The 18649-nt window shown below is 39.8% G+C and overlaps 2 protein-coding genes and 1 long non-coding RNA gene across 6 annotated transcripts in view; 2 read left to right on the top strand and 1 right to left on the bottom strand.

The window, feature by feature from the left end:
• LOC109410266 (dnaJ homolog subfamily C member 13) overlaps positions 1-1756 on the bottom strand; it is a 56295-nt gene extending 54539 nt beyond the window's left edge. For 3 of the 4 annotated variants that reach the window (XM_029872861.2, XM_029872862.2, XM_029872863.2), the window contains exon 1: positions 1614-1756. The gene's annotated coding sequence lies outside the window, so the exon portion shown is untranslated. Of the gene's footprint in view, positions 1-1117; positions 1592-1613 lie in introns of those variants that run through there. The other variant, XM_062852040.1, reaches the window with a different exon arrangement.
• Positions 1757-2542: 786 nt separating this feature from the next.
• Positions 2543-3215, top strand: LOC134287125 (uncharacterized). Its single transcript, XR_009997047.1, has 2 exons — positions 2543-2764; positions 2834-3215. It is a non-coding gene; the product is annotated as an uncharacterized LOC134287125 (long non-coding RNA).
• A 3638-nt stretch (positions 3216-6853) lies between these two features.
• On the top strand, positions 6854-8692 carry LOC109411096 (cyclin-dependent kinase 5 homolog). The gene is made up of 3 exons (XM_062848805.1): positions 6854-7012; positions 7075-7828; positions 7887-8692. The coding sequence occupies exons 2-3, from the start codon at positions 7108-7110 to the stop codon at positions 8033-8035; spliced, it is 870 nt and encodes a 289-aa protein (XP_062704789.1). The 5' UTR covers positions 6854-7012; positions 7075-7107; the 3' UTR covers positions 8036-8692.
• Positions 8693-18649: the final 9957 nt, after the last annotated feature.

The raw sequence follows: 18649 nt of genomic DNA, 5'->3' as shown, positions 1-18649 counted from the left end.
GTATATCAGCCGAATAATACGCCAAAAGTGGCTTTTGAGCAGCTCTATTGGAGGATATAGAACCTATTAGCTCTGTTAATCATGTTGTATATTCGACTATAGAGCTGACTTAATGCTATTTTTACGGCTTAATGGTTACTTGGGTAGATTTCCATCCTTGATTCTGTTATCTTAACGCATCCTCTGGCGCCTATGCCTATCTGCGCTACTTAAATGCATTTTCTCATACATTTATTTAAGAAATTTCAATTCGCGTAATGTATTTGTTGGGAAAAGAAGCTACCACACAAATAAATTGCCATTGGAGGACGACGTTCCAATTACCGTTCAAAATTGAGGATTGGTTTGTTGTTTGGTTCATATTTCAGTAACGAAACGTTCCGATGCTACCTACACACACAACACGTTCGCCTGTTTGTTTATATGAGTCGACTGGGTTACACGATTGGTTCCTCCCAGTCTGTGCTTTCAATCACTAGTTCAAGCATAACTTTTCAATCCGACGTAACTCGAGAATGTAAACAAATCCGGGTTTACTGCTGCATGCATGATTCATAAAGAAAAGCAAATTGAAGAATCCACATCACTGTTTGATGATTTATTGCTTAATTTGTTTAACTAAGCATATTTTTCGAAACGACGTATCTAACTATTTTGATGTTTAGAACTTTACTGATAGATACACCGTTTTGATATATGAGAAAACCAAACGACGTATCTAGCCAAAATCCAAAGTAACAGATACACCAAACTGGCACCATACAAAAGCGACGTATCTGGCATGACGTATCTCGAGCCAACCCGGTGTATGTGTATTTTTGTCAAAATTCATTGTGAAAATGATATGGAATGAGTAGGATTTGTTTCTTATCTAGTGCGTGCTATATCCCTGGTGATGTTAAGCACGAAAAAAAAACTTATGAAAAGTCTTTCTATTAAAAACTATTTTAGTGAAATGGTCGTCAACATTGACCATGAATTTACTCAGATCAGTGAAAAAGTTAGATACGTCGATTTGAAAAATTATGCTTGAGTTGATTTATTAAGTGATTTCGTTTTTCTTTGGGCTCAAAGTAAAATAAGAAGATACAAAAAAGTTGAAACTGAATGTACTTACTCACAGTGATGGTTTTTCTAGGTGTATCGAAATAAATAAAATTGAGGATGTTTTTACTCAATAACAAATTCCTTTCACAACGAACACCCACTTTTTACTTTTTCCGAACAGGAGAATAAAATCGGACAATCGAGTTTCATTGATTCGACTACTGCCAATATTGCTCTTGGCCAAAAACGATCATCCACTTCACTTGCACGTAAGAACTACACAAACCGCAAGAGATTGAAAACTTCTATCGAAACGCTATCTTATGAAAACAAGAAAACAAATAAACAAAATAAGAAAGGAATGGAAAGCAACAAAAGCATAAAAAAAATCTGATTAGAAAAAGGGGAGTGTGATTCTCCTCCCTCGGCGAGCAAAATCATCCGCCAGCTCCACAAGATGTCAAAGCCGAACGAAAATTCACAATTTTTACGATTGAAAACACTTTAAACATGAAAAAAATATGCACATCACTTTCATTGCTAGTTGAACATTAATTATAACGTACATTTGTTGCAAACTTTCACCGAAATGTTGATTTTTCTTCAAAAATTCTCCAGCGTTGCACAAACTTTTCGTGTTGAAAATGATTTTTTTTCTCTTTGACTGGCTGGCTGACTGGGTTGATGACAGATGACGTGCGGTTGTTTCGGCGTTGTTCACTTGCTGTTTTAGGTGTGTTCACCTTTGGCAAAATCCTTAAGGGTGTGAACCATTTCGCTTATTCGTTTAACTTTTAGTTAAAATTTGACACTTTGGTGGTTATTTTTCATCGGATGGTTAAAAAATAACTACGAGGGTGGCCCATTTGAAATGTGACAGACGAGTAGTTATTTGGAACAAAATACAGTACGCAGCCAAATCATTGCGAACAAAAAATAACTATCGAACTGTCTAGACTAACCCTGGTCGGGAGTAGGGTTATTTTTAACCGGACGCAAAATAACTATCGAAGTGTCAAATTTTAACTAAAAGTTAATCGAAAAAGCGAAATGGTTCACACCCTAAGAAACTCCTGTGCTCAGATATATTGCCCGTTGCGAAGATTTATAGATTCCGACGTAAATAAATGATAAGGGTTCATTCACAAATATCATAACGCCAAAGTTGGCCTGTTTTGACACCCACCCACCCCTTCGTAGCACAGTTTGTATGGGAAGAAAAATTATTTGTTCGGGCTGTAACACCATGAAGGACACCCACCCACCCCCTCCAGCGTTATGACATTTGTGAACAAGCCCTAAGGCTCATTTTCAGCGTAGGTGCGTTATAAATGTTTGTTTACAATGCAAAACTATCACCAAATGTGTACCTAACAACACAGCGTAAAATATTCACCAGGACGCGGTCTGGTTTTATATCTGTGGGCCCACGCAAGAAAAATCCACGCAACTAATTTTCGCGCAGGAGTCTAAACAGGTGGAATCTCCGCAATATAGGGCAGTGCATACTGCGGTTGCTACGGAAAATTTTTCTAAGTCTTTGACGTTTCGTGGCCTTGTTGTTTACGATTCGGACTTAGAAAAGTTTTAGCAACTTTGGTTGGTTTCTGAGGACGGCATGATCGTGAACTTGGGAGTGAAAATGGACATTAAGGAACATATAAGGAAAAAGGATGGTTTTATGCATTGATACGCTAGGGAAACACGATTCAATCAGGTAAGAGTGGTTCATGTAAATTGATTCTCAACTCCAACATGCCAAACATCCACAAAATCCTCGTTTCAGAAATCAAACGAAGTTCAAAAAGAGCTGATGACCTTGGCCATAAGGAAAGGGTTTGCAAAACCTGCATTGAGCAAATTTAATTCGGGAACAAGGCGCCTACAATTGATCGTTTAGGAAAGTTCTACGCTACTTTTGGTTTACTCGCAGACCGTTGGATTACAAGAGTTGAACTACTGATCATGTACTGAATAAGATTTACGATTGCTCCACAATGACTTTCAATCACTACGGTGCCGATATTAGAAAAGACAAGGACGCTGGCTGTATCTTTCCCGCAAGGCCAATCTGAACCTTCCAGTAATGCCAACTCTGAGCCATTATGTTTGCAGATAAATAAGCACATCGTCATGCCGAAATCTAAATAAAAGAGAGAGAAAAAACTCCATGATTTGTTTTCTAAGGTTAACCAGGAGTTCCCGTTGAGACCGCTTCAGGAGCTCCCTCATGGATTCCTCTAGGAGTTCCTTCAGGGTTTCCTCCAAGGATTTCTTCTGAAATTACATCAAAAGCTCCTTCTAATTCCTTCCAGGAAATTCAATCGGAATTTCTAACGGGATTCCTCCAGAAGTGTCTTAAAGGATTCCGCCAATTCTTCCAGGAGTTCCATCCAAAACTTCTCCCAGAGCTCTTTCTGGAATTTCTTCTGGTATTCATTCTAAGAATTGCCCAGCAGTTCCTCCAGATTCCTTCAGGAGTTCTTTTGAGGATACGTCCAGGAATTTCTTACTGGGTTCCTTTTGTTATTCCTTCAGGAGTTCCTTCTGTGATTCCTCAAAGAGTTCGTGCTGGGATCCATCCAAGAATTCTTTCTGAGATATATCCAGAAAATATTTATGGGGATTCCTCCAGGAACTCATTCCAGTATTTCTCCAGGAGTTCCTCCACGGGCTCCTCCCATAGTTGCTTCAAGGATTCCTCCAGGATTTTTTTTTTTTGAGATTATACCAGAAGTCTCTTTTAGAATTGCTCTAGGAATTCCATCTGGGATTTTTCCCGTGATTCCTCCAGAAGTTCCTTCCGGAATTCCTTCAGAGAAGTCCTTTCCGAGATTTCCCCAGAAATTCCTTCCGAAATTCCTCCAGTGAGTTCTTTCTGGGATTTCTTAAGGAATTCCTCCCAGGCTTCCACCAGGAACTCCGTCCAAGATTCTTCCGGGAACTCCTAGGATTCCTACAGGAACTTCTTTCGGCACTACTTTCGAGATTCCTCTGGGAATTCCTGCCGGGATTCCTTCCGGAGGACTCCTAGCAGACTTCTAGAATTAGTTTTTTGAGAAACCCAGGAAGAATTGCTGGAGGAATCTCCGAAGGAATTCCTGGAAGAATCTCAGAATGAATTCCTGAAGAAATCCCGGAACTGCTAGAGGAATCCCAGAAGGAATTTCTGAATGTATTTCAGCAGGAACTTATGTATTATTCTTAGAATGAATACCAGAAGAATCTCCAGAAAGAACTCCTGAAGAAGTTTTGGATGGAATTCCTGGAAGAATTCCGGTATGAAGTCCTGGAAGAATTCCGGTACGAATTCCTGAACGAATCTAGAAATGAATCCCGGAAGGAACCCTTTCGGAAGAACTTTTGGAGGAATCCTGTAAGGAACTTCTAGAAAAATTCCGTTAGAAAATCCGGTTGAATTTCCTTGAAGGAATAAGAAGGAACTTCTGGTGTAAATTCAGAAAAAAACCCTTGGAGGAAACGCTGACGGAAATCCTTGAGGAATCCATGAAAGAACCCCTGCAGGAATTCAAGAAGGAGCACCTGCAGCGGTCCCAACAGGAACTCCTGGTAAACCTTAGAAAATAAATCATGGAGTTTTTTTTTTCTCTTTTATTTAGATTTCGGCATGACGATGCTTGTGCTTGTTAATCGGCAAACATAATGGCTCAGAGTTGGCATTACTGGAAGGTTCAAATTGGTCTTGCGGGAAAGATACAGCCAGCGTCCTTGTCTTTTCTAATATCGGCACCGCAGTGATTGAAAATCATTGTAGAGCAATCAGTACATGCTCAGTTCAACTCTTGTAATCCGACGGTCTGCGGGTAATCCAAAAGTAGCGTAGAACTTTCCCAAACGACCCATTGTAGGCGCCTTGTTCCCGAATTAAATTTGCTCAATGCGGGTTTCGCAAACCCTTTCCTTATGGCCAAGGTCATCAGCTCTTTTTGAACTTGGTTTGATTCCTGAAACAAGGATTTTGTGGATGTTTGGCATGTTGGAGTTGAAAATCAATTTACATGAACCACTCTTACCTGATTGAATCGTGTTTCCCTAGCGTATCAATGCATAAAATCATCCTTTTTCCTTATATGTTCCTTAATGTCCATTTTCACTCCCAAGTTCACGATCATGCCGTCCTCAGAAACCAACCAAAGTTGCTAAAACTTTTCTAAGTCCGAATCGTAAACAACAAGGCCACGAAACGTCAAAGACTTAGAAAAATTTTCCGTAGCAACCGCAGTATGCACTGCCCTATGGAAAAGATATTTCAGGCCAAACATGTCTAAAGGTCCAATCTGCAGAAGAGAGGCTCTCTTTGATTTCCCTCTCTTTCGTTAATATCCCAGCTGTTTATTTGTATTATGATTATCTCCTTGCATTGAACGATGGTCAAAACAATCGTCTTATGAGTTGTACTGCAAAAATAGTTGAAAAGTTTACCATAACATTGCAATAATTGAAAGAGAAAGTGAACAAAAAAAGCCTCTCAAATGCAGATAGGACCTATTGAAATGTTTGGCCTGATTTATAAATATATAACTCTGGCGTTCGATTAGGATAGGTCGAATGTCTGTTGTAATTCTTATGTTCATACGACCTATTCAAATCGAATGCCAGAAATAAATAGAATGGGAGAAGTCGTGCGCGTGGAACAAAATATATTTGTGAATCCCAGATGGAATTCCTGTGGAATTCCAGAAGGGCCTCCTTGAGATGGGGTATCAGAAGGCCGGCTCCAGAGGCACGTTATCCTCCATTTGGGACATCTACACATACACAGCCCATTATTGAAAGAATCCTGCAAAATGATAGAATCGACTACTTCCATCATTTTTCTTGTCATTATTAATGATTGCAGTACATCGAAGATGTATTATAGCGCATTTAGTTCACCACTGGACTATCGCACTAGTTTTCACGAGTGCGAAAACGCAAATAGAAGTGCGCGATTGCATCCAATCAACTTGGTGTCTTTAGAGCACTTATTCAGCATACATCGAAGAAATAGTGCGCCGAAGACATCCATTTGATTTGATGCAATCGCGCAGTTTTATTTACGTTTTCGCACTTATGAAGACTCAGTGCGCAGTCCAGTGGTGAACTAAATGCGGTATATTGTTCGTGCAGTTGAAAATCGGAATTTTTGACACGCAAAAATCGATTTTTCTCCTAAACCGTGTGTCGGACGTATCGGGCACAGTGCACCGGATAGAGGGCCTGGTTCGCCGTCCAGCGCACTATGTCCGACGTTAGGTTTTACGTATGAATTTTGAGAAAATTCGATTGTCGGGTGTGGGGGAACTTCGGGTTTCAACCGCGATGACAATACAAGCATTGATACGGCCAGGCCTACTGTGCAGTGTTGTAAATCTAATGCCTGGTTTACTTGGAGCAAGTGACTTGATTCAAGTCAAAGAAAAATGCCAAATTGAATGCGAATTGAACGTGTAAACACCACTTGAATATTACACAACAGTTTTTTCTGTGTAGGACGTTTTGAAAAATTACACGAGTGCTAGATTTTTGTTATAAAATCTGGAGCAACATTTGAAAAGGGCCCAAGAGGTCTTGTGTCTTTTTTCTAAAACGCTCCGTAGGGCATAACAGCAGCCCGCCCACGCAAATGAACACCGTTATCCTAAAGATCGATGTTTGCTCTGTCTGATAACGGTCTTAGTTTTTGTGAATAAGCTGAGGGGGGCTCAGGAGCGACGTGTGAAGTCATTGTTTACCAATGCTTGTATGCCCTTTTCAAATGTTGCTCCAGAAATGTCATTTTGTTACGTAATAAATGACTGATACCAAAGGAAGTGAAGCACGAATGTTTCCGTCCGGTCCAGTTTGTTCACGGTCCTGTCAAACGTCCGTTGTTTTGATGAAAAAAAAGTTTAATTTTTCAGTACTTTGCAAAATTTATTCAGTTCTTTTCTGATAAAGCTCAATAAAATCGGTGAAAATAGAGGTAAGCATTCAGTAAGTCTTTCAAATCAACCGTATAAACCCAGTAGCGCTATATTCGAACAGGGTTTGACGAAAATCGCCGGCAAATTTAGGAGAATGCAAAAGTACGAAAAGTTGGAAAAAATCGGCGAAGGCACCTACGGAACGGTGTTCAAGGGTAAAAACCGAGATACTCTGGAGATTGTGGCCCTGAAGCGGGTTCGCCTGGACGAAGACGATGAAGGAGTTCCCAGTTCGGCGCTGCGCGAAATTTGCTTGTTGAAGGAACTTAAACATAAAAACATCGTTCGTCTATACGACGTCCTTCATTCGGATAAGAAGCTAACGCTTGTCTTCGAGCATTGCGATCAGGATCTGAAAAAGTACTTCGATAGTCTAAATGGCGAAATCGACCCGGATGTGGTCAAAAGCTTCATGTACCAACTGCTGCGAGGACTGGCCTTCTGTCACAGTCACAACGTTTTGCATCGGGATCTGAAGCCGCAGAATTTGCTGATCAACAAAAACGGGGAACTAAAGCTGGCCGATTTCGGGCTTGCCAGGGCTTTCGGAATTCCGGTCAAATGTTACTCGGCTGAAGTGGTAACCCTGTGGTACCGACCGCCGGATGTGCTGTTTGGGGCAAAACTATACACCACTAGCATCGACATGTGGTCGGCTGGGTGTATCTTTGCTGAGCTGGCTAATGCGGGAAGGCCGCTGTTTCCCGGATCCGATGTGGACGATCAGCTGAAACGGATCTTCAAGCTGTTAGGCACACCAACGGAAGACACATGGCCTGGAATCACCCAGCTTAGCGATTACAAACCTTTTCCACGTGAGTATTGGATTTCTGGTTAATGTTTTGTAAATTCAATTTGTCAAATTATCCGTAGTTTACCCGCCAACAACTTCTTGGAGTCAAGTGGTACCCCGACTGAACTCCAAAGGTCGCGATCTGCTGCAAAAACTTCTCATATGTCGGCCAACACTGCGACTCAGTGCCGAACAGGCGATGGCCCATCCGTACTTTACGGAGAACTGAAAACGATTATAGCAGCTGAAATCGTTTCTATCGACGGGCAATAGCAGCAATAACATTCAAAAGACAACCAAAAGTGGCGAGTCGTCCACAGCCATTGCATCTAGCAGTTCCATCAGTACTTTAACTACCACAATGGACACCATTGTTGAGTAGCTGTTGCATATTCTTTTTCCAGTGTGCTTGCTAAACAAAGCAGTAATGTACTTGCTTCATCCCAAAAAGGCTGTACCTATGATTTATACCGTTAGGATTAGTTGTATTAACTTAGCATGTACAATGTGATTTTATTTGCTACCTTTCGAATATCGTTTTTAGAATGAGTTAATGGAAGTATGTAATAGAAATATTGTGTTGAGTCCAAGTCTCGTAGAAATTTGCAGTTTTCGTTCAACTATGCTCTATCCTGAGTAAAAGTAGCATAGTGCTTATATAGAATATGTGTGATTAATCCAAGAACAAGGCGATTTATACCTAGATAACAATGTCAGTCTACCTTAAGCGTACTTATGGCCGTGAATGCTCGAGGAGAATTCAATCATAGTGGAGATTGCCACAAGTTTATCGAACTTTAGTGGTCCTCTTTCTAATGTTCAATATAATGTACTATTTCCAATTGTGTGTAGAGTAGAATTCAAATATAAATCACTGACCAAAATAGTTGCAATCTGCCTTACTTACAACATGATGACATATCCGTCACTACGAAGGTAAGGAAATACATTTTTAATCGAGTTTCCGGTAGCGAAAACTATAGCGCATTTAGTTCACCACTGGACTATCGCACTAGTTTTCACAAGTGCGAAAACGCTAATAAAAGTGCGCGATTGCATCAAATCAACTCGGTGTCTTCAGAGCACTTGTTCTCCATAGATTGAAGAAATAGTGCGCCGAAGACATCAACCTTATTTGATGCAATCGCGCACTTTTATTTATGTTTTCGCACTTATAATGCCGCAGTTCGCAGTCCAGTAGTGAACTAAATGCGGTATATTATGTGCAATTCAAAACAGCATAAGGCTATCTGACGTTTAATCACCTTTCTCTTTTTGGCTGCCGAGGAGGATAGGTTTGTTTGCATAGGGAAACGTTTCCCTATGAAAACATTAACCCACGAGCGATCGCGCTGTTGTATTTTGTACAACACGTTGAAAAAATCTCGCTTGTTGTACTCAGCATTAGCGTGGTGCTGACGCAGGTAGTCAACCGCGCGAGTTACGGAAGGTTAACAAAAAATTGCTATCTTCTGCTGCTGCTTGAGAGAGAAGGGTGATGAACGCCAGATTGCCTTATGGCCCCTTAGCGTGTCATCGCGACATGGCTTCTTCAAAATCATTGACCGAAATCAACTTTACACAACATTGCGCCAATACATATTTGTAAAAAATCGACACTTATCTTATTCTATAAAATAATCAATTTCACGCGAGATATTCGGCATAAAAATGTATTCACACTACTTCAAATACAAGCCTCTTTCCAAGTAATCACGATTTCTAAGCATAAGTTCACTCGAAAGTAGAAATTTTTAACGATTTGTTTCGACCGCACTAAAAATGTGGTTGGCGGTGTTTACCACCTACCGCAGTACCAACGACGACGGTGGCAGCGCGGTGGTGTCTTTTGGCGCGCACAATCTTCGATCATTGCACGCAGTGATGTCGATCCTGCTGGCCAAAGCATCAATGAAATTGATCGAAATCAATCAAAAAATCCAGTCAAACACATTGGTTATGCGTCATAAAATCAAAAATATTTTGTGGGGTGATTATTTTTTAACTTTTTTACCACAATTGTTAGTGAAATAAGCAAAGCATTCGTAGCCTCCCGATTTTCGCGGTGTGGACGGTGGTTGGTTTTCTCTGCAGCTCGTGGTTTATTCGCCTTCTCCAAGTCCCGTCTTCTGTCTGCATTCCGCCGTAGATGGTACTCCAAGAGCGCGCTGGTCCTCTGCCCATAGAGGACTATCAGTCTAATCAGTGTTTGTATAGTTAACTTCTTGTGACGGCGAACTTTGTTCGATCGTAGAGATCTGCGGAGTCCAAAGTAAGCTGGATTTCCTGCCACAATGGGTCTCTGAATTTCTCTGCTGGTATCATTGTCGGCGGTCACTAGTAAGCCCACGTATACGAATTCTTCAACCGCTTTGATTTTATCACCGTCGATAGAAATTCGGGGTGACGGGCGTTGTAATTCCTCCCTATAGACAATTACCATCATGTACTTTGTCTTCGACACATTAATGACTAATCCGATTCACATGCCTTCATTCTTTAGTCGGATGTACGTTTCCGCCATCGTCTCAAATTTGCGAGTTATAATATCAATATAATCAGCAAAACCAAGCAGCTGAACGGGCTTCGTGAAAATCGTTCCACTCGCGTTTATCCCCGCTCTCCCTATTACACCTTCTACAGTGATGAGCAAGCACGAAAGACCATCACCTTGCCGTAGTCCTCTGCGAGATTCGAAGGGACTTGAAAGTGGCCCTGATACTCGAACTACGCACATCACTTGCTCCATCGTCGCCTTGATCAACCGTATCAGTTTATATTCGTGCATAATCGGCCGTGACTGGCTCGATCGATTGTATAATATGCCGATTTGAAATCGATTGGCATGTGAGGTGTGGGCACGTTGTATTCGCGGCATTTCTGCAACACTTGGCGAATGGCGAACATCTGGTCCGTTGTAGCGCGTTCACCCGTGAATTCAGCCTGATATCACCGACGAACCGACGTGACAGTGGCGATCCAAAACTGTCCCCCCCTAATTTAACGGTCGACCAGCGAAGCGAGCGATCGCTTCTGTCAAATCAGCGCAGACGCGAACCGTTTCCTATAGAGCGATTCCAAGCAACAGCATCAAAATTAAGGAAATTTTTTAATTCATGATTTTCTATTGAACTGAAACTTTGCACAGTTTTTCAGTTCCATCTAAATCGCCATTTTTCGATATCAAATTTTTATTTAGAGCCACGACTAACTTTTCAAAAGGGTGTATGTGAAAATGGTTCAAAAATATTCAAAAATATGCACAGCAAAAACGGATTGTTCGATTGTTATGAATTTTTCAGCAAAGTTAGATAGCTAAATGGTGATTTCTAAGAAAATATACACTGTGAAAAAAAATCTATTTTATCATTGAAAAACATCATTTTTGTCACAAAAACTCAAATATCTCAAAACCCTATCTTTTTACCAACTTGAATTTTTTAGGGAAAACGGTCCATTGTATTAGCAATCTACCATAAAAATTTGGTGATGGTAAACTAATAAACAAAAAAGTTATAACATTTCAAAAATTTCACAATTTTTACATTTAGTAAAAAAAATTTTTCTGTGTAAATTATTTCGGCCGGGAATCGCGATTTGATGTTGATTTTATTATTCAGCAAAGTTAGATAACTAAATGGCGATTCCTAAGAAAATATACACTGTGAAAAAAATCTTTTTTAACATAAAAAAATATCATTTTTGTCACAAAAACTCAAATATCTCAAAACCCTATCTTTTTACCAACGTAATTTTTTAGAGAAAACGGTCCATTGTATTAGCAATCTACCATGAAAATAAACAAAAAAGTTATGACAATTCAAACATTTCACAATTTTCACATTTAGTAATAATTTTTTTTAGTGTAAATTATTTCGGCCGGAAATTGAAGTTTGATGCTGATTTTATTGTTAATGGCCTTGCGTGAGTAAAACAAGTTGTTTTTATTCTATATTATATATACATATAATATAATATACTATGTACCGTAATGTTCCGATTTTATCACGCCCTCCGCGCATTAGTCGTTTATTCATTAATTTGCTGTTACATTTGAGGACAAGTGTTTTCCCTCTTCTTCAAGATTAATGTTGAAAGCGTGTTTTGCAACGTTAAAAATATTGAAATGGGTATAGATGTTGAAGAATATTACAGGGCATTTTTGAAAAGGGGCGTAATTAAATTGTTTAAACAGATGTCGCTGATGGCAATTTCTCAGTTGTTGTCGTTTTCGAACTTCCTGCGCCCTGCTTTACCGATGATATACAGATGGCTCGTTTGTCAAATTCTAGACGGCAGGACGTGCAAATGCGTAATTTTGTACACAATGTGGACATTTGGGCATAACCAGTCTCTTTCAGTTTATCTATGGTGCTTTCGGTGAGATTTCGTATCTCTTTTGAACATTTTTTTTCATCAAACGGTCTACAAGAGAGCGTTGAGTTGAAGACCTTTGAGAAAGCGACTGTTCATCTTGTTCGTTAGATTATAATAAACAAAATCACTTATTAATTTTAACTTACTTGTTTGGTGTTGGTGGCTGAAGAAAAAAAATACTATACAATTTTTAATATTCATAGCGGTAGTATTTTTTTGTTTTTTTTCGTGAGCATTGTCAGGTATGTATACAGACAAACAAACGTAACACTGGCGAAATTTCATTGACCACGCCTTCAACGATCATTTTGAATCTTGGTTGTGGCTTTCATAACAAGAAGAGCGCCCATCGTTTTTCTTTGCGTTTGACGTTTCACACTAGCGCCTTCTGATGACGATATTGCACAACGCAGTGTTTCGTGAAACATTTCCACCAGGTGGTGATAGTGTGAACTGGGCGATGAATTTTCACTAAAATTGTTCTAGGCGTTTCGTCTGTTGGTCTGTGGTATGTACCTCTTATGCATTTGTTGTTGTTGAAGTTACTCGCATTCTTCCGATCATAAAGTCTGTTCTCTAAGAGGGATTTTTTTTGCGGATAAACTAGACGTATACGCGTATAAAAAAACTTTTATTATACAGCTTTTGTCTTAAAAATAAATTCAATTCCATTTTTCTTATAATCAACAGCTTTTCAACACTATCAAGGGATTTTTTCACCAGTCACGTACAATAAAAAGTATGACAATCTCAATATTTTTGATCACAACACTGGATCGCGTCTAAGTTTCAAATAGATACTATAGTAATTACGAATAATCAAACTAAAGTATCATGAAAACAACTTGTTTAATTCAGGCGGTAGCCTTTACAATAAAATCAGCATCAAAATATAATTCTCGAAATAATTTACACAGAAAAAAAATTTTTTTTTTGTTACTAAATGTAAAAATTGTGAAATGTTTGAAATGTCATAACTTTTTTGTTTATCAGTTTACCATCACCAAAATTTTATGGTACATAGCTGATATAATGAGCCATTTCCCCTAAAAAATTGAAGTTGGTAAAAAGATAGGGTTTTGAGATATTTGAGTTTTTGTGACAAATATCATATTTTTTCAAAGTAGAAAAAGAAATTTTTTACAGTGTATATTTTCTAAGGAATCATCATTTAGTTATCTAACTTTGCTAAAAAATTTATAACAATCGAACAATCCGTTTTTGCTGTACAGCTTTTAGAATATTTTAGAACTATTTTCGCATACACCCTTTTGAGAAGTTAGTCGTGAGTGAATATGAAGGTTTAATATCAAAAAATGGCGATTTATATGAAATTGAAAAACTGTGCAAAGTTTCAGATATTTTTGAAATGGTCGCTCAGGATCGACTGACATGACTCCGTGGAATTCCTCTATATGAACACACGGGGGTTTGGTGTCGAGCTATCAAATCATCGCGAGCCGTTATAGAGGTGGCGATAGTGTTCGGCTATTTTTCATCATGGCGTCGCGGACAACAAATTTGAATTTATTTGTTCTAGCTGTCACGTCGGTTCGTCGGTGCTGATATTGCCCCACGAACTCTCTTGCAATCAGTGATTATTTAGACGGTGGCATAAAATTTGAGAGAGTATCTTGTAGGCAGCACTCAGTAGTGTGATCGCGCGATAGTTCCCGCAATCCAACTTGTCGCCCTTTTTGTTGATGGGAAACACGATATCTTCCATCCATTCCTGCGGTAATACTTCCTCCTCCCGAATCTTGGTAATGACCCAGTGTAGTGCTCTCACTAGTGCTTCTCCACCGTATTTTAGAAGCTCGCTTGGTAGTTTTTCAAGCGGTCAACCTCCTCCTCAATCTCTTGGAGATCTGGGGCCGGAAGTTTTTCGTCCTGTGCACATTCTCCTAGATAGGCGGTATCTTAGTGTCTATAAGGCTTGCTATAAGGTACTTACTTGATGGGCTACAACTCGTAGCGGTGAGTCTACGCCGAATGAAGCTTTCGCATCCACTGGTCTAGGTCCTGGGCCAATCGCTTCCAGTCACCCTGACGTTTAGAGTCCTTAGGTCCTCCTCAACTGCAAACAGCCACCGTGTGCGCTCTGTATATACTTGGTACAATTCGTGGTCCATGCGATGCCGCCAGATGCCGTCCTCCAGTTTACCGCCGAGTATTGTTCGCAGCACTTTACGTTCGAAGACTCCAAAGGCTTCTCTCAACGTCCACGATTCATGGCCGTATAAAGCGACCGGAAGAATCAGAGTCTTGTACAACGCGAGTTTTGTCTTCGTTTGCAGCCTACGGGACTTTAGCTGGTTTCGCAGACCGAAAAAGGCCCGATTCGCAGCTGCAATCCGTCTTTTCACCTCGCGGGTAACATCATTATCGCACGTTACTAGAGTACCAAGATAAACAAATTCGTCCACAACATCATACTTTTTACCACCTAGCACCACTTCGTCACCACTACCACAACCGGACCGACGTTGACCACCACGTCCTCACGAAAACCCGCCTGGTATTCGCCGACGAAGGACTCCTCTATCGGCCTCAGCCTGTTAAACAGAATTCCGGACAAAATTTTGTACGCTGAATTGAGAAGTGTTATTCCTCTGTAATTCGCGCACTCTAGTCGATGCCCTTTTTGTATAGATGGCAAATGAGACCATTCAACCAACTAGCAGGCAGTTCTTTCTTTTCCCATATATTCAATATAATACGGTGTAAGAGTTGATACAGCTGCTCACTACCGTGCCGGGACCGGGAGTTCGTCCTTTCCATCAGCCTTATTGAGTTGCTATAAGGTACTGTGTCATTAATTGACTCGGTCGGTAGCATATAGTTGTTAAAGCACTAGCGTGTAAGTGTCGTGAGTTTAAATCTCGCCTGAGCTCATTGGCGTAGCTAGGGGCCCCTAGCACTAAGATCAGCTCGGTATTTTCCCCATCTTTTTACTGAGTTCTCAACAGCAGATTTAACTCGGTACGCTCGGTTATTTATTTTGCGGATATTCTGTAAATGAGTTACCGAGCTCAGCTCACAAACTGTCAAAAGTTACTGAAGCACGGTAAATATCATTACTAGTGAACGGTAAATACGATTACCGAGTGTACCGAAATAAATCTGCTGTTGAAAACTCAGTAAAAAGATGGAAAAAATACTGAACTCAGTGAAAAAATTACTGAGCTGGAACATCTGAATCTTAGTGTGGGGGATTCCAGGAGTGCCTGGCACCCCCTAGAACAAATTTGGCACCCCCTAGAGTTTTACCTTGACAGTCACCTAAAATTTCAAACTTCACACAATAATTCCAATATTTATTAATGGCACATTGAACAAAACTTAAGCACACCCGGAATTACTTATATAGGGTGCCTGTACCAATTATGGCACTACCTATGGAAAATTATTGGTGTAAAACTAACAAGAAGACCAACGAATGTCACCAATATGTTAAAAGATAGGGTGCCTGTACCAATTATGGCACTACCTATGGAAAATTATTTGTGTAAAACTAACAAGAAGACCAACGAATGTCACCAATATGTTAAAAGATAGCTGTTGTAGCATACTTTACAGGAAAAATATAGAAACGGGGCCAAAACTACTTTTAGTATTTATTAAAGCGTGTGCCAATGATAGGAACCCTGTACCAGTTATGGCTGCATTTGTTAATTTCGGTTCCTTTTCGCTCTGTTTGCATGCATTCCTTATGGGGTTAGCCATAACTGGTACACTATGGCGATAAAAGGTGCAAGGAAGCAGAAAAATTAAGGAAAACGATTTATTTCTACCATAATTTGAGCAAAATGTGGAGTTTTAATGAGAGCAACCATCTTTTGTGAACGTGATCTGTTGTTCATATTTTTTTTTCTTGTTGATTTACATCGTTAAAGGGTGAAAATCAACTATGGCGAATAATTGGTACTATAGCCATATTTGGAGCACTTACCCTAGCTGTTGTAGCATACTTTACAGGAAAAATATAGAAACGGGGCCAAAACTACTTTTAGTATTTATTAAAGCGTGTGCCAATGATAGGAACCCTGTACCAGTTATGGCTGCATTTGTTAACTTCGGTTCCTTTTCGCTCTGTTTGCATGCATTCCTTATGGGGTTAGCCATAACTGGTACACTATGGCGATAAAAGGTGCAAGGAAGCAGAAAAATTAAGGAAAACGATTTATTTCTACCATAATTTGAGCAAAATGTGGAGTTTTAATGAGAGCAACCATCTTTTGTGAACGTGATCTGTTGTTCATATTTTTTTTTCTTGTTGATTTACATCGTTAAAGGGTGAAAATCAACTATGGCGAATAATTGGTACTATAGCCATATTTGGAGCACTTACCCTAACTGTTGTACGTTTTGGCGTTTTGGATATTGGTAAGAACAATCAACATACTTCCCCATAGATTCCTCCAGAAATACCTCTATCTATTCGTACAGTGATTTCTCTAGGCTTCCTTTATGTGTTCCTCCCGATATTTCTTCAATAAACTTCCTGTAGGATACTCCAGGCAGTCCTGATGGGGTTGTTCATACTAGAAATTTCTGCAGAGATTGATCCAGCAAATTCTGCTAGGATTTCTTCAGGAATTTCTGCTGGAATTATTCCAGCAATCTTCGTGGGATCCTTTCTGAAGTTCCTCCGGTGATTCTTCCAGGAATTTCTTCAGAGATTTCATTTAGAGATTCTTCCAGAAATTTCTCATGGAATTCCTCCAGGCGCTTATATTTGCCTTCATCCGGGAATTGTGGCTAGGATTTCTCAAGCAACTCCTGCTGCGATTCTTCCAGCAATTTCTCTTCTCTAAAAATTAGCACTGTGGTACCTTCTGGGATTCTATGTACTAGCAAAGTTTCCGAAATTCTTCCTGAGATTTTTTTTAATAAAATCCCTTTATTGATTCTTCCATACATTTCTTCAAGGATATATCCAGTACTTTCTACAGAGGTTCTTCCAGAAATTCCACAGGGGATTTTCCCAAGAACTTCTATTGCCCTTCTTCGGTGAATTAAAGCTGGAATTCTTCAAGCAATTCTCATTAGGACTCCTTCAGAAATACTTCTAAGAAAAATCCGCATCTAGTTTCCATGTGCCCACACATAGAATTTTGCTATCAAGCTTTGCACTCGAAAAATAAATGCATCGCACATAAATTCAAATTACGCATTTAGAATATAAATGCCACTGCACATATTTTCCATCCGACTATTAGATTTTATGTGCAACCTTGCGTGGAGAACGTTTATGTGCGCGCATATAGATTGTAATAATGAAGTCAGATGGATTTTTGCCAATAAATATGTGCGGATTTTTTTAAGTGTAGGGATTTCTCCTTGCATACTTACATGTGACAATACGTTCGGGAAATCTTCTTGAGATTCCTTCAGAAATTCCTCCTACGATTCTATCAGGGATTCATCCAGTATACTTCTACTGATTCTTTCAAGGAGAACTATAGGTATTCCTCCAGGAATTTGTTGGAGGAACTTCTCTTAAGATACCCCTGGCATTGCTGATTCTAGGGTTTCTCTAGAAATTATTTCTATGATAGCTCTCGGAGTTCTAGGAATTCCTCCAGATATTCCAGCTGTGACTGCTCAAGCAATTCATGCGGTTCTTCCAGCTATTCTTCCTCCATTCTAGCTGTAGTACTTCAGAAATTATGCTACGGATTCTTCTAGAGCTTTCTCCTAGCTTTTTGCTGAGACCTTTGCAGGCAATATTCCTGGATTTTTTGCAGAAATTCCTTTGGTTGCTCCAGCAGGGATTTCTCCAAGGACTCATCCAGAAATACCTCCAGAGATTTCACCCAAAGATTCCTCCAGAAAATCCTCATGAAATTCCTGCAGAAACTCTTTTTGGCCTTTCTCCAAGAATACCTCAAACAACTCCTCCTGTGATTCTTCCAGCAATTCCTCCAGAAATTCTTACTATGATACGTCCAGAAATTCTCCTAGTGATTCCCATACGAATTTATCCTAGTATGATGGCTGGAATTCTTCCTGAGATTCTTTCAGAAAATCCTCCTGCGATCCCTTCAAAGCCTTCTCTATAGATTCTTTAAGAATATCTTCCAGAATACCTACCGGTTCTTGCAGGGACTTCTCTAGGTATTCCTAGGATTTTTTATGGATTCCCCCCGGCATTCCTGATGGGGTTTTTCAAGAAATTCCTGCACAGTTTTCTCCAGCAATTCCTTCTACGATTTCAGCTGAGGTTTTTACAGCGATACATCCCCGAACCCTTCTATACTCAGGCAAATAAACCTAAGATTATCATAAGGTCTAACTTATGAAATGGCCTTTAAACAATTCATAACGGCTAGAACGATTTCCATAAGGTCGGTCTATGACGCAGAATAGACTCACAGTTTGGCTTTTATACACATTTAGCAACACGATATTCTCAAGCATCGATAGCCGCGTGGGTTGAGCACAAGCTCAGTGATCTCGACGT

The sequence above is a fragment of the Aedes albopictus genome, chromosome 2, assembly GCF_035046485.1.
Source record: "Aedes albopictus strain Foshan chromosome 2, AalbF5, whole genome shotgun sequence".
Taxonomy (NCBI): Eukaryota; Metazoa; Arthropoda; class Insecta; order Diptera; family Culicidae; genus Aedes; species Aedes albopictus.
The sequence above is the reverse complement of the archived record's forward strand: the minus strand, read 5'-3'. Positions and strand labels throughout refer to the sequence as shown.

What these genes read in the sequence shown, in the direction of transcription:
- LOC109411096 (XM_062848805.1), top strand. Translation starts at nt 7,108, where the DNA reads ATGCAAAAGTACGAAAAGTTGGAAAAAATCGGCGAAGGCACCTACGGA. An exon ending in CGATTACAAACCTTTTCCAC is followed by an intron (nt 7,829 to 7,886) that starts GTGAGTATTGGA and finishes AATTATCCGTAG; the next exon opens with TTTACCCGCCAACAACTTCT.